This window comes from Agelaius tricolor, unplaced genomic scaffold (genome assembly GCF_023055355.1).
Source record: "Agelaius tricolor isolate 1412-34295 unplaced genomic scaffold, bAgeTri1.0.p SCAF_52, whole genome shotgun sequence".
Classification (NCBI taxonomy): domain Eukaryota; kingdom Metazoa; phylum Chordata; class Aves; order Passeriformes; family Icteridae; genus Agelaius; species Agelaius tricolor.
In genome coordinates, this window is record NW_027269312.1 from 2,315,612 (window position 1) to 2,330,199 (window position 14,588).

General features: G+C 57.4%; 1 protein-coding gene and 1 long non-coding RNA gene across 2 annotated transcripts in view; both read left to right on the forward strand.

The window, feature by feature from the left end:
• LOC139604569 (uncharacterized) overlaps positions 1-14,588 on the forward strand; it is a 47,290-nt gene that overhangs the window by 15,665 nt on the left and 17,037 nt on the right. The window contains 4 exon segments of the mRNA XM_071455694.1: positions 4,376-4,476; positions 10,189-10,270; positions 10,498-10,518; positions 10,607-10,837. Of these exon segments, the coding sequence (XP_071311795.1) occupies positions 4,376-4,476; positions 10,189-10,270; positions 10,498-10,518; positions 10,607-10,837 (435 nt within the window).
• On the forward strand, positions 12,118-13,378 carry LOC139604512 (uncharacterized). Its single transcript, XR_011683998.1, has 3 exons — positions 12,118-12,204; positions 12,591-12,612; positions 12,700-13,378. It is a non-coding gene; the product is annotated as an uncharacterized lncRNA (long non-coding RNA).

Below are 14,588 nucleotides of genomic sequence, written 5' to 3' on the forward strand. Positions count from 1 at the left end.
ATTATTCCTTTTCCAACACTTTTGCCTGGAAGCCCCATCATTTTTGAAATTAAAGAAAATATTACACACGTTTCTTCTTTCCATTCCAGGAATGTTCCCACTTTCCTTGGCAGATATTTCTCATTTAAACAAGTTGCCAACTCCTCGGTTGGGGACAGACACCCCAAAAGAAGACAGGATCAAGGACTTGGTCACCTCATGCTCTGCCTTTTAAGCCAGTTGGGCCACCAAGGGCTATGTCCCCAGCTGGCACTCCTGGTCACCCGGCCACTCAGGAGCTGTCTTTGGCAGAGCATCACACTGTCCCCAATGTGCTACGGCTGACAGACTGATGGACAGATGGGGCCCTGTCTCACCAAAAGCAAGGCCTTACCCACCCCTGCCACATAGAGGTGTTCCAAAATGTCTCCAGACATCAAACTTCTCCTGTCTCTGACACCCGCCCTGTGCCATGGCCTGATCCCAACTGCCCTGGAAAAGGGGGAGGCTCCAGAACCCCCACGGGGCCTTTCTGACATCCTCATGTGGGGAACAGGGCAGAGGAGGGCTTTGGGACAGGGGAGAAGAGGATCCAGAGCCTCCTAAAGGCTGTGTTGGCCATCAGAGCAAGGAAGCACAAGGGCCCTGCCAGGTTCCTCTGGTGGTGGAAACGTGCTGGGGACAGCGTCTGGGGTTTGTTCCTTATTGGGGGCTTTCCCTGGAAATTGTTCCTTGTCTGACTATTTGGACTCTGAACCTTGTTGCTGTTTCTGTTGGTTTTGTTCTCTTGTTGCTGATTCAGCAAATTGTTCTTCTCTCAGCCCTTTGGGATCTTTGTGCCTCCACTGGGAAGGTGAGGGGCATCAGCCCCTGGTTTTTAGTGCAGCCAAGAACTGGAGAATCACGTTCCAAAGCCCGACAACGCTGAACAAACACCATCTCTGCCAGTTTAACCAAAAAGCTGCATTTTGGACCAAATAAGGAAATGGCTCCTGTGCCCCCTGGCACTGGGAGGAGCCTGGGGGGCCATGGGTGTACTGGGGGAACTGGGAGGGGGAAAGGGGAGCACTGGGTGCCCTGTGCAGCCCCCCCTGACTCGTGATCATCACCCCAGGCAGGATGGGCCACAACGGGAGCCATGGGATGGGGACTCCCAGTGTCCCCCAGTGTCACAGCACGTTCCCATGGATGTCACTGGTGTCCTGCAGTCGCCCGTGTGGTCCTGGCAGCTCTGCCTGCGTCACCTGGGGGTCCTTGGGGGGGACAGTAAGGGACACCTGGCTGGGGGTGACACCCATGGGTGACATGTCTGTGTCCCCACCCATCCCCCATACTCACCCCCTGCCCCCTCGGTGTCCAGCCCCTCCCCCTCCTCCAGGGGATAAGGGGGTTCTGGGGGGGCCCTGTGGGGATAAGGGGGGGTCTGAGGGGTGTCTGGGGAGGGGGTCAAGGAGAGCCATGGCTGGAGCTCCCCACTCACCTGTCCTGGCATTTCCTGAGAGCTGCAAGAAAAAGAGGATGGGGTGATCATGGGATGCCCTGGGCCCCAACCCCACCTGGGACCTTTAAATGCCCACTGGACCCCTGAACCCCCACCAGACACTGATTTCTACTGGACTCCCAGGCCCCTGCACCCCAAACCACCCCTGAGGTACCCCAGAACACCTGAGACACCCAGGTACTCCAACCCCCTCCCCAGGACCCCTGAACTGCCTTGGGACCCTGATTCTTCACACAGCCCCTGAGCACCCCTCAAGCCCCCAAAAACCCCAAGAATGGAATGCAGGGAAGCCTCCAAACAGCTCCAGGATCCCTCAAGAGCTCTCAACATCCCTGCACAACTCTCCAACACCTCCCTAAAAGCCCCCAGGAGATCCCAGAGTCACCCCAATATACCTCAAGGCCCTTCCTGGGACAGCCCAGGACCCTCCAAAATGCCCCAAACCTGTGAGCACCCCAAGCAAAGGTCACTGGGGACTCAGCTTCCTCCAGGTCAGGAGCTTTGGGTGATGCCCCAAGTGCCCCCCCCAGTGTGTGGGGCTTCCCCCCAGTTCCTGTAGGACCTCGTGACCCCCCCATTGTCACCCACCCCGGCGGTGCCAGCAGTGACAGCCCCCGATGACAGCCAGGAGCAGGAGCAGGAACAGGAGGGTCCTGCTGACATTCACAGCCACTGCTGGGAACAGAGGGGACACATTGGGGTCACCTGGAACCCTGGAGGTCCTGAACACCCCAGTGACCCCATGTGACCCCACCTGTGCCCCAGGGTGAGCCAGGTGTCACCTCCAGGGCCACCTCTGGGCTGAGTGCCTGGAACACGCGGTGCCCGTCCTGTCCCAGCTGGTTGGTGGCCATGCACTGGTAGGTGCCCACATGTCCCACATTGATGTCTCCAAGCTCCAGGAGGGGACCATGGGGCCACCTCCTTCCCGTTGTGCAGCCAGGTGAAGGTGACAGGGACTGAGCCCACCTGCACTGAGCAGTGCAGGGTCATGGGGTCCCCTGCACGCACCTGGTGTGCCAGGGGACCAGGGGTGATGGTGGCATTGGCCATGGGCACTGTGGCGACAAAGACGGGGCTGGCACCTGGTGAAGTGGGATGGGAGTGCCATGGGTGGGGTCATCCCACGCCAGAGGGTCTCGCTCATCCAGGACAGTGACATTCATGGGGTCACTCTCGGCCACACTGTCCCCATTGCTGACCCTGCACCGGTACTGGCCGCTGTCATTGTCCCCAGTGTGACACAGCTCCAGGCAGGGGCCGGTGCCCAGCGGTGCCCCCGCGCCCTCTCAGTGCCAGGAGAAGGACAGGGGACCTATCCCCGTGGCCACCGTGCAGCTCAGCACGAGGCTGTCCCTGAGTGCCACCTGTCCCCCGGGGGGCTGTGCTGACAGGGACACCCCGGAGGGCAGGACCCCTGTGGGAGGGGAGGATAGCAAGGGACAGTGAAGGACCCCGGGGGGGGGTAGGGGAGGGGCAGGGAGACCCCAGTGAGGGAGAGGGGGCGCAGAGATTGGTGGGGCTTGGAAAGGAACCCCAAGGGACACCTGGAGAGGGGGGAGGATGACACCAGGGTGGGTATGGGGAGCCAGGGAGGGAATGATGTGACCTGGGGAATGTGTGGGGACCAGGGGAATGTGTGGTGACCTCAGAGAGAGATGGGGGGGATTCTGGGAGGTGTGAGGGGACTCAGAGAGGGATGGGGAGACACAAACCAGGAATGGGGGGACCTGGGGACGGACCCGGGGCAGGGATGGCAGGACATGGAAAATGTGTAGGGGTAGGATGGGGGCAGCCCTCTAGGGGTGGGGGACCCTGAGAGGGACATGAGAAGGGAGCAGGGGAGCAAGGGTAGGATATGGGAAATGTTGGGGCCACAGGGCAGGTGTCTGGAAGGACTGGGCATCCCCTGAAGGCCCGGGAGAGCTGAGGAGGCTGTGGGGACTCCCCGTGCCCATCCCCGCACTCACTGCGCACCGTGACACGGAGCTGGGCGCTGCTCTTTTGCACAGCACACCCCTTGGAGTGCACCTAGCAGCCATAATTCCCCGAGTGGGAGACCCCCACGGCGGGCACCAGCAGCTGCAGGGACCCTGCAGGCCCCCCACCACCTGCCCGTCCCAGTAGAACACGTGCAGGAGGGGGCTCGGGGCCACAGGGGGCTGGGGGTGCTGAGGCAGCTGAGAGTCAGGGGGGACCCCTCAGAGTGCTCGGGGGGACCCTCCAGCACTGGCACTGAGAAAAGCTCTGGGAAGGAGAGGGGAGGGGGATTTGTGAGCCCGAGTCCCTGGTGAGGGGCTGTGGGGGTGTCAGGGTGGCAGCTGTGGGGTGCTCACTGTGCCCTGTCACTGTCACCAGTGCTGAATTTCATGACCTCCCTGACCACCAGGATTTCACCAGACCCTGCAGCTGTAGCGACCGCTGTGGTGCAGCTGCAGAGGGGACAGGGACAGCTCGGTGCCATCATGGAGCCCCCCCAGACCATTCTCCTCACAGTAGAGGGACACCGAGGTGACGGTGCTGTTCCACCAGCCCTGGCAGCGCAGTGTCACCGTGTCCCCTCCAGCAGCGCCTGTGCCAGCACCTGCAGCACCAGCGGGCCTGGGGGACAGAGGGGTCCTGTTACACCCGATGGCACCGGGACCCCATCTGGGATACACCCAGTGCACCAGGGGTCCCCAATTCCCACATGGTTTCCCCAACACTAGGATAATCTGGGATGTCCCCATAGCAGGGGACAGGCTCTGGTTACACCAGGAGGTGAACCATGGAGTGGAGCCCACTGAGAGCCCTCAGGGTCCCCTGGGTGCCAGGCTGGGGACACCCAAACCCCCCTCACTGTCTGAGAAACTCACAGGGGGACTGAGACTGATGCCAGGTCTGTCACATGTGTAGGTGCCACTCTCGGTGACAGTGAGGTGTTCAGGTCCCTCCTGCCCCAGTGCTGCCCATCCTTGTACCAGGTGGTGGCACCAGCAGTCCCCGAGCCCTGGCAGGTCAGTGTCACCCAGTCCCACAGCACCGCCGGCCTCCAGGGGGGCTCCACCAGGAGCTGTGTGGTCTGGGCACCTGTGGGTGACAGGGGACACCAGCCTGCCAGGGCCAGCGTGGGGCTGGGGACAGCGGGGTGGGGCCATGGCATCCCCTGAGGACTCACCAGCGAGGCCGGGGGTCTGGGCTGGAAGGGAGAAGGGACAGGGCTGGGTGAGGGTCATGGGGACACTGTGGGCACCCCATGTTTGCACATGTCACCTCCACCAGCCCTACAGCACCTGTCCCCACAGCCATAAATCCATGGCCCTGTGCCCATCATCCCATTCCAATGGCACCTGTTCTCCCGGCCCATCCCCATGCAATGTGGCCCTTGTCCCTGTCCCTGCATCCCTGTTCCCCTGTCCCTGTCCCCACAGCTACCCATGCCCCAAGGCTCCTTCTGCCACATACTTGTTCCCACATCTCTACCCCCCTGTTCCTGTCCCCACATCCCAGTTCCCCTGTTCTTGTCCCTAAAGCCACTCCCCAACTCTGGTCACACTGGGCTCTATGCCCCGCTCTGGCTCTGCTGGCCTTGGGGACCTCAGGGGTCCCCACAGCCCCCTTGTGCCCCCTCCCCTCCCCATCCCCGGGGTGTCAGGCCCAAGCCCGGGGCACTCACCCCACAGGAGCAGCGCCACCTTCCCAGCCATCCCGGTGTCCCCAGCCATGTGCACTGGCTGTCACTCGCTGCTGTGGCCACCGCTCCCCTGGCTGGCGGCTCTTGGGATGAAGGGGAAGGAAGCGAGGTCACGTCCGTCCCCATGCGTAGGTGGCCCTTGGTGGGGGCAGGGTGGGGACGCTGTGGGACATGGGAGGCAGGGTGGGACATGGTGGGGACATGGTGTTGCCAGAATCTGGAGTCTAAGGCTGTGTAGGGAGCCAGGGATGGGTGTCCAGGGGAATGGGGTGCCCAAGGATGGGGTCCCAGGGAAATGGGGGTCCCAAGGGTTGGGTGGACTCAGACTTGGGAATGAGGGCCCCAAACAACGTGGCCTCCTGGGATTTGTGATCATGGGATGGGGGCCATGGCATGGGGGTGCCAGGGGAAAGGGGATCCCTGTGAGAATGGGAGCCCTGGGGAAATCAAGGTCCCCAAGGGAAGGGGTGTCCCAGGGACTGGAATTACTGGGATGGGGTTCCTTGGGGTTGGAGATCCTGGGGAAGTGCAGTCCACGGATGGGGGTCTCAGGGAAGGGGGGACAGAAGGAAATTGGGTCCCAAGGTTGGGGTCCCAGGGGAATGGGGGTGCCAGGGATGGGCAGTGGCTGGGGGGGCCTGGGGGTCTCAGCTCCTTCCTGTCGTGAACGTCGGGAGAAATGCGACACACCATATGCAATGATTAGCAAATCCCAAAGTTTATTGAAAGCTCACCCATATTTATATTGGTGTTAATGAAGCTTATACATATTGCAAAAGCTGAGCTCATTATTGGTTAAAGCACACTTAGATCAACCACACCTACTTCTATCTTCTAACAATTATTTTGCTTCTATGTTTGCATTCTTCTAACTTTTCTACCTAAGATAACTACATTTTCTGGCAAGCGATTTTCTCCCCCGTCTTCCCATTTCAGAGAAGGTCACTGTGACCTTCGTCAGTGATTGGACACTGGTTGCTCAGTTCCCAGCTTGTTTCCCCTATCCTTATCCATTGGTATCACATCGAAATGTCCTTTCTCAGCTAACCAACTATCCAAAAAGCTCTCTACATCTCCCCTGTTTTTCTGTTAAACAAGCATGGTTTGATTAAATGCGGTAGTTATCATCTTTCGCACCATATTCTGTAAGCATATACAAAAGCAAGGCAAGACTAATACTAACAACAAAGCTACAATAGCTACTACAATGCTAATCTTAACAATAGAACGTAACCATCATCCTAAGTTTAAAGATTTGAGCCATCCATCAATACCAAGGCCTGATTCCACCTGTAAGTTCCCAGTTAACCTTCGTAACTCAGAGAGCTGTGAGTGTACAGATCGTGCATGATCAGAAAGATTCATGCAACACATGCCCTCAAATCATCACAGCCATGGCCTTGTGCAAGTAAAAGAAAATCAATTGCAGCTCTATTTTGAAGCGTCACATGGCGAATAGAATCTACATCAAGCAAAAGACTGGAAATTGCTAAAAAAGTTGCATTTGTTTGTTTAGCAAGCTAACACCCTAACTTATTTAAAATAGCATGAGCACCTGCTGCTGATACCCCTGGAGTTAAGAAAGATGCCGCAATTATGGCCGCTGGGGACCAAAACTTTACATCGTCCCAGCAGTCGGCTGCAAAGGCATGAGCCATTCGTTTGCCTCTATGATGGCGACGGCTCATGTTCAGTATCATGGACATGTTAGGTGTAAGTAGAGACAGCCGTCCAAGTGTACATGGTCCCCCGTGCAGCATTGATGGGATACCGGCCCAAGCACGGTCTCCACATATCAGGAAATATCCTGCTGGCAATTGAATAGGGTCATTTGATGAGACTGACACTCTCTTTGTTGTATAATTGCACCAGGCCGATGCATTTCGATAGACAGCCATGCTAGAAGTTACAACACCTTCCCTGGATGCTTCAGATTTTGGAGTGACCCAGGGCTCTGCAAAATCACCCCCAGGGTGCTCATTTCCTGGCCAGGCTTTCATGGGGGTCCTGGGTAGCTCAGCCTCTGTGTCCTCCCCTGCCCCTGACTTCTTCCTCTCTTTATTTCTTTTTTTTCCTTATTCTCCTTAATTTTGCCATGTCCCCTCACCCCTGGTTCCTGGCTCAGCAATCCTGGGAAGCACCTGAGCAGTGAATGGGTTGGGGGGACTCAGGGGAGGGGGAAAATGGGGAGAAGGAGGTGCAGGGAATGGTGGGGAGGCTGTGGGGGATGGAGGTGTTGGGCTGTGCCCCCTCAACATTTTCACTTCCTTTTTCCTGGACAAGAAGGAAGAGGCCGTTTGTGCTGAGAGTCAGATGGTTAAGGGGGGGTTCTGTCCTGGGGTGGCACATCCAGAGGCTCCTGTCCTGGGGGGATCCTGTCCCAGGGGGTGACACATCCTGGCATGGGGGGTCCTGTCCCAGGTGTGGCAGTTCCGGAAATGTCCCTGCACATTCCTGGCCGGGTGCCTGTCCCAGGGGTGGCACATCCTGGGGACCCCTGTCAATGCAAGGCTGGGGCCCAACCATGGCCCAGCCCCACTGCACAGGGATGGCCATTGCCCAGACCTGCTCTGCCCAGCCCCAGGTGGCAGCCAGGCCCTGAGGGTCCCCTCTGCCCCCTTGGCTTTGATTCTGGCAGCTTTAGAGCTGCTGCAGAGGTGAGAATTCTGTGGGTGGAAAAAGGCCCTGCCTGTGGTTTGCTCAGCCCTGCAAGAAACACAGAACCCAATGGGAGCCCAAGCAGTGGCTCTGAGAGGGCCTTTGATGGTTTTCAGAGCAGGGCTTTCTGGAAACTGCCCCTGCAGGGGCAGCTTTGGGGGATTCAGTCCGAAAATGCAGCAATTGATCATTTTGTCACTCTCAACGAGGGACTGAGAGATCTCCAGAACTGCTGCACATCCCACACCAATTTCCTCAAAAACCTGACCAGCGCCCTCCTACTTGAACAAGCCTCCTGTCCTTTGGAACCTCATGGAAAGAATGTTTGTGTTCTGGATGTGCACACCAGAAGAGAGGGAAAAGTGTGGAAATATTGAGCAGGGGCTGCACACGAGGGGCTGGGGAACAGGGGTGTCACAGCATCAGCAGGGAGTGACCAGGCAGGGGAATTCAGGGCAGGCTGGAGTGGATTTACCAGGGAATCAGACCCTGAGGCACACAGGGGCATTTCCACAGATTCCTGTGCACTGTCCCAAGCATGGACAGAGCTTGTCCCCTTCCTCCATGGGAAGTCAATCAAGTTTCAGGGTGGGAACGAGCAAAATGGGAAGAGTTCCTTAATACGGCCCAAGGAAAGGCTTCCTTAGGGGCTGGGTTGCTGCCCAGCAGGCAGGGAACAATCCCATGGAGCTGTTGGACACTCAGGGAGATTCCACCCTCTGTGTTATCCACAAGCAAACGCTGCTGTGGGATGCAGCAGGGGGCTGCTAAAGGGAACCAAAAAGTCTCATTTCACTGTGATTTGTTTGTGGTTTTCTTGTGGTTTTTATGTCCACTTATTTGTGTTTTTATTGTGTTTTGATTTTCTCTTGTTGGGAAAGCAATGATTAAAAGGATTCTATAAACCAGAGCATTTTATACCTTGTCAGTTTGATTTTTGAGGAGTTTGTGTTTTATTGGGAAAATAATGGTATAGGAAAAGATTTATGCCTTTTTTCTATGGCTGTGTAATTTTGTCACAGTCAACTGGGAATCAAGTGTTTCCTGAGATTGCTAAGACAGGAAATTTGGGTGACAGGAAAAAGCCCAGGGATTTGTGGAGCAGAGACCCAGAGCCTCCCAGGACAAGCCTGGGGTGCCCCAGGGTGGGGTTTGTGCTGGGCTCTGAGTCATCTCAAAATCTGAGACCAAAATATGACCCCAAAATTGTCCAAAGCAATTGGGCATCAGGGAATTCAACCAGCTTGATCCTGGGATTTACCATCATCAGGGCAAGGTCATAAAAGATGCCTCCTTAAGTTTGGGCACCCCAGAGGTCACAGGGCCCCACTGGGGACAGCGGGAATGCTCAAGGCCCAGCCAGGACAGAGGACCCCAGGATGTGCCACCTCTGGGAAAGGAATCCCCAAGGATGTGGCACCCCCAGAACGAGGAGGAGCTCCCAGGGACAAGAGGCTGGGACAAGAGCCGGGTGTCACCACAGCAGAGCTGCCCTTTTCCCTAAAGGCTGGACCCCTCTGGATGTGCCCCCTGGACAGAATTCATGTCCTTGCCTCAGCACAAACCGCTGCAGGAAAGAGAAAGAGTTGGGGGGTCACAGACAGGGAGATCCATCCCCCACAGCCCTGAAACCACTGCCTGCACCCCCCAACCCCTTTTTTCCCTTCCTGGGATTCTCCCAGCTGTTCCCTGGGATGGTTCAGCCAGGAAATGCGGGGAGATAGGAAAAAGCCCAGGGCTGTGTGGGGCAGAGACACAGAACCTCCCAGGAGAGCCATGGGGTGCCCCAGGGTGGGGACTGTGCTGGGCTCTGAGTCACCCCAAAATCTGAGGCACCCCATGAAGGAGCTCTGACCCCGGTGCCCACCCAGCCACTGCCCATCCCTGGCACCCCCATTCCCCTGGGAACCCAACCATGGGACCCCCATTGCCTTGGTCTCTCCTCCCTGGGGACCCCCATGCCAGGACTGACATTGCCCAGCCCCACCATTGCCCTGATCCCATCCCATGGGCTGCTTCTTCCCCCTGAACCCCTATTCCCGAGCGTCCCCTTTTTCCCTCTGTACCCCCAGCCCTGGCACCCACTTGCCATGACCCCAAATCCCTGGGGACCATGTTCCCCGAGCAGCCCCATCCCTGAATCCCCCCAGGTATGGAAACCCCAATTCCAGTGGACTCCCATTCTCCTGGACACCCATCCTTGTTTCCCCACATCCCCTGAGCTCCCCACTCCTGGCAACAGCATCCCCCACCATGTCCCCAGGCTGTCCCCACCCTGCCCACAGCCTGTGCCCAACTTGTGGCCACCCTGCCCCCACCAAGGGCCACCTACGCATGGGGACGGACGTGACCTCGCTTCCTTCCCCTTCATCCAAAGAGCCGCCAGCCAGGGGAGCGGTGGCCACAGCAGCGAGTGACAGCCAGTGCACATGGCTAGGGACACCGGGATGGCCGGGAAGGTGGCGCTGCTCCTGTGGGGTGAGTGCCCCAGGCATGGGCCTGACACCCTGGGGATGGGGAGGGGAGGGGGCACAGGGGAGCTGAGGGGTCCCTGTCCTCGAGACCTCTGTGCCTCACCAATGCCCCCACTGAGACATTTTTCAGGGACAGCCCCCACTCCCCCTGCCCCCGTGCCTCTGACCGCACAGTGCCACCCCCACCCAGCCCTGTCCCTTCTCCCTTCCAGCCCAGACCCTCGGCCTCACTGGTGAGTCCTCGGGGGATGCCATGGCCCCACCCCACTGTCCCCAGCCCCACAGTGGCCCTGGCAGGCTGGTGTCCCCTGTCACCCACAGGTGCCCAGACCACCCAGCTCCTGGTGGAGCCCCCCTGGAGGCCGGCGGTGCTGTGGGACCTGGTGACACTGACCTGCCAGGGCTCGGGGACCGCTGGTGCCACCACCTGGTACAAGGACGGGCAGCACTGGGAGCAGCAGGGACCTGAACGCCTCAGTGTCACCATGAAAGGCATTTACCGGTGTGACAGACCTGGCACTGCGCTCAGCCCCCCTGTGATTGTCTCAGAAGGTGAGGGGGGCTTTGCTGTCCCCAGCCTGGCACCCACGGGGACTCTGTGGGCTCTGGGTGGGCTCTGCTCCATGGGTCACCTCCTGTGTGACCAGAGCCCATCCCCTGCTCTGGGGACATCCCAGATCATCCCCGAGTGAGAGGACCCTGTTTGTGGAATTGCTGACCTCTGGTGCACTGGGTGTGACTCAGTGAGGGTCCCGATGTCAGCAGAACCCTTGAGATCCCTGTGATGTGATGAATCCCCTCTGTCCCCCAGATGATCTGGTGCTGCAGGTGCCAGCGCGGGAGCTGCTGGAGGGGGACACGGTGACACTGCGCTGCTGGGGCTGGTGGAACAGCACGGTCAGCTTGGTGTCCTTCTACCAGGAGGGGAAGGAACTGGGGGTGTTCCCCAATGTCACTGAGCTGTCCCTGTCCCCTCTGCAGCTGAGCCACAGTGGCCACTACAGCTGCAGGGGCAAGGTGGGATCCTGGGGGTGGAGGGAGTCACCACCAGTGACAGTGACAGTGCACGGTGAGCACCACAAAGTCCCCACTCCGACACCCCCAAAGCCCCTCCCCAGGGACTCGGGGCCGAAATTCCCTCTCCCCTCTCCTTCCCTGAGCTCTTCTTGGTGCCAGTGCTGGAGGGTCCCCCAAGCCCACCCTGGGGTCCCCCCTGACTCTCAGCTTCCTCAGCACCCCCAGCCCCCTGCAGCCCCGAGCCCCCCTCCTGCACGTGTTCTACCGGGACAGGAAGATGGTGGGAGACCCACAGGGGTCCCCACAGCTGCTGGTGCCCGCCCTGGGGGTCTCCCACTCAGGGAATTACAGCTGCCAGCTGCACCCTGAGGGGGGGCGGGGTTGGGGAAAAGCAGCACCAGGCTCCATGTCATGGTGCACAGGGAGTGCGGGATGGGCACAGGGAGCCCCCACAGACACCTCGGGTCCCCTGTTTGGGCATCTCCAAGTCCCCAACAAAAATTTCCTTGCTCCTTCTATTACTTCCCTTGTGCCCACACCCTTCTGTGTTATGACCCCATTCCTGACATCCCCCATCACACCCATCCCCCATCCCTGTCCCCCCACACCGGCTGCCAGCCCCTCCCTGTGCCCTCAGCCCTGTCTCTGTCCCCGCAGTGCCCGTGGCCAATGCCACCATCACCCCCGGTGCCCTGGATGTGACACCGCAGGACAGAGGGACACACAGGGACACAGGTGGGGTCCCAGAGGGTAACCAGGGAGTGCTGGACCCCTGGGGTCATGGGTGACCCTGATGTGTCCCCCTCTGTTTCTTGCAGTGGCTGCAGGGGTCAGTGGGGCCCTTTTGTTCCTGCTCCTGCTCGTGGGTGTCATTGTGGCCTGGAGATGGTGGCACCGTGTGGGTGGGTGACAATGGGGGGACAGGGGTCCCAGGGGACTGTAGAGGCCCCTATAATTGGGGAACGAGATTGTGGCATTCACAATCCAAGAGTTATGACATTGGCTGGGAGTGCTGTAGAGCTTGGGAAGGTGCAGGAGGGTTGTTCAGGGATGCTGGGAGTTCTTTCAGGGGCCCTGGGGGTGTTCGGGGGGTCTCTGTCCCTCCTGGGCTTTGGGTACTTAAGGCTGAGTTGATTCGGGGCACTGAGGATGCTCATGAATTCTGGGGGGCTCCAGGGATGCATGGGGGTCCTGTTGAAGATTGAGGGTCCCATGGGAGTTCAGGAATCCTGAGAGCAGTCAGGGCCCTGGGGACCCCACAGTCACCCCTCCCCTCTTTCCTCTGCAGCTGCCAGGAAGAACCAGGAAAGGTGGGTGCAGGCTCCAGCCATGATACACCTTTTACCCAAACCCCCAGTACCTCCCATCCCCTTCCACACACCCCCTTATTCCCACAGGGCCCCCCAAGACCCCCTGGCACCCCCACTGGAGGATCCTCAGGCGATGTACATGGAGCTGCAAAGGCAACCGTGGGAGCCCAGTGACATCTATGACAATCTACACCAAAAGTTGTGATGCTCTGGGAAGCAGGAGGCACTGGGTGACACTGGGGGTGCTCCCTCCATGGCTCCTGTGGCTGCCCATCCTTCCAAGGGAGGTGGTCATGGGTCAGGGGGAGGCTACACAGGGCACCCTGTGCTCCCCATTCCCCCTTCCACTACCCCTGTCCCATCCCACTGTAAAAGGGGGAGTCGGGGAGGATTCTTGCTGAAAGGTTTCTCGGATGAAAATGAAGCACAAACATGGCAATATTATATCTGAGAACTGTTTATTGATAAAGGAGGGTAAGGGTTCTTACCAAAGGGGCAGAGAAGGCAGTAGAAAGGGAAAAGGACAGAGAGAGAAAAGAAGACAGGGACAGCGTTACCGCAAGAAGCCCGGGCGCTCTGTGGGCATCAGCTCGGCAGATGGAGTGTGTGTGCTGCAAGCCAGGGCGAGCCCACATGGCTTTTGTGAGTGGCTGGGCGTGATTTCCAAGGACGGTGTTATAAGTTGCGGTGAGGAACCAACCACCGACAAGTGAGTCCAAATAAATTGTAATTTATTAATTGATAGAGCAAGAGATAATAGGCAAATTACAGCGCTGGGTGCAGCCAACAAAAGGCTTGCACCCACCCGGGAGCACTGGGTGTAGCCGGGGAGTCACCGCTCCACCATCAGCCCACGCCACTTGGCAGTTCAGTCCTCCTTTTTATCTGTTGTTGTTGGGTGGCCTTCCGGTGTTCTCTGCGTCTGTGCCGATAGTTGCTAGGGGGTCTTATTCTGCCTTCTGGTGGTCGCCTGGACGAAGGCTCCCGTCCTCTCCCTCGAGGTCCTACAATAGCCTTTACCATATATAGGCACATAGCTACATATAGTTACACTTACATAGCTACATATAGTTACACTACATTTGCTTAGTCTTTCAACGTATTAGCTTCTGACAGTTTGTGGTTTAAGCCTTATGACAGTTATTTTAGCCCGTTATATTAGCCCGTTATATTCATCTTGCAACATATTAGTTGGTCACATCTATTCTTGCGGGTTTTCTACTATTGGCTTTTCCCCCTTCTATAGTTTTGATGAACAAACTAAGACATTAACTCATTACAATTCCCCCCTTTTACCCATTTTGTTCATCAAATCGTTTTAATGCAAACAAAACCCTTATAATAGATTTAAGTGAATCTCATATCTACTTGAATTAGATGTTCTCCCCCCCTCTATATTTCTAGTTACTTATTCCTATGTCCCCTATCACAGATTTGCCAAAGAGGGTGGGGTCCTACCTTAAAGATCTTACATACTCTTTGATTTCCCTGGGGAGCTGTCTTTTCAGATTCCCGGAGTGTGTTAGTCCTCAAGGGAACTTCAGTATTTGAGAGGCAGTAAGCATGCTCCACTGTGGGTCGCAGATCCCTTTGCCTTTTCCTCTCTGCCTCACCCGTCGATCCAGTTGCATCGGGCCACGGGGTGAACCATCTTCTCGGCAGCAGAGGTATTTGCTCAGGGATCTCTTTTGTTTTTGCCTTTCTCGATATGGTTCCCAATTCCTTTTCCAAAGGAGAACTGCAATAACACCGGGCATCCATTTCCAGTAGTATTCCTTTTTACGAAGGGAGTGGGTTTACTAGCATGAGAAAAACATGCCTCTGAATTTAGACCCTTAGTAAAGATTCCCTATTGCCTGTAAAAATTCATGTCTTACCCACTTCCCCAAAAGCTCCCCTAATTTTAGAATGGTTTCTGTTAATTCCCCTTTTAACACCCTCTATAAATACCAGCCGGAGGTCTTTCTCGGCAGTAT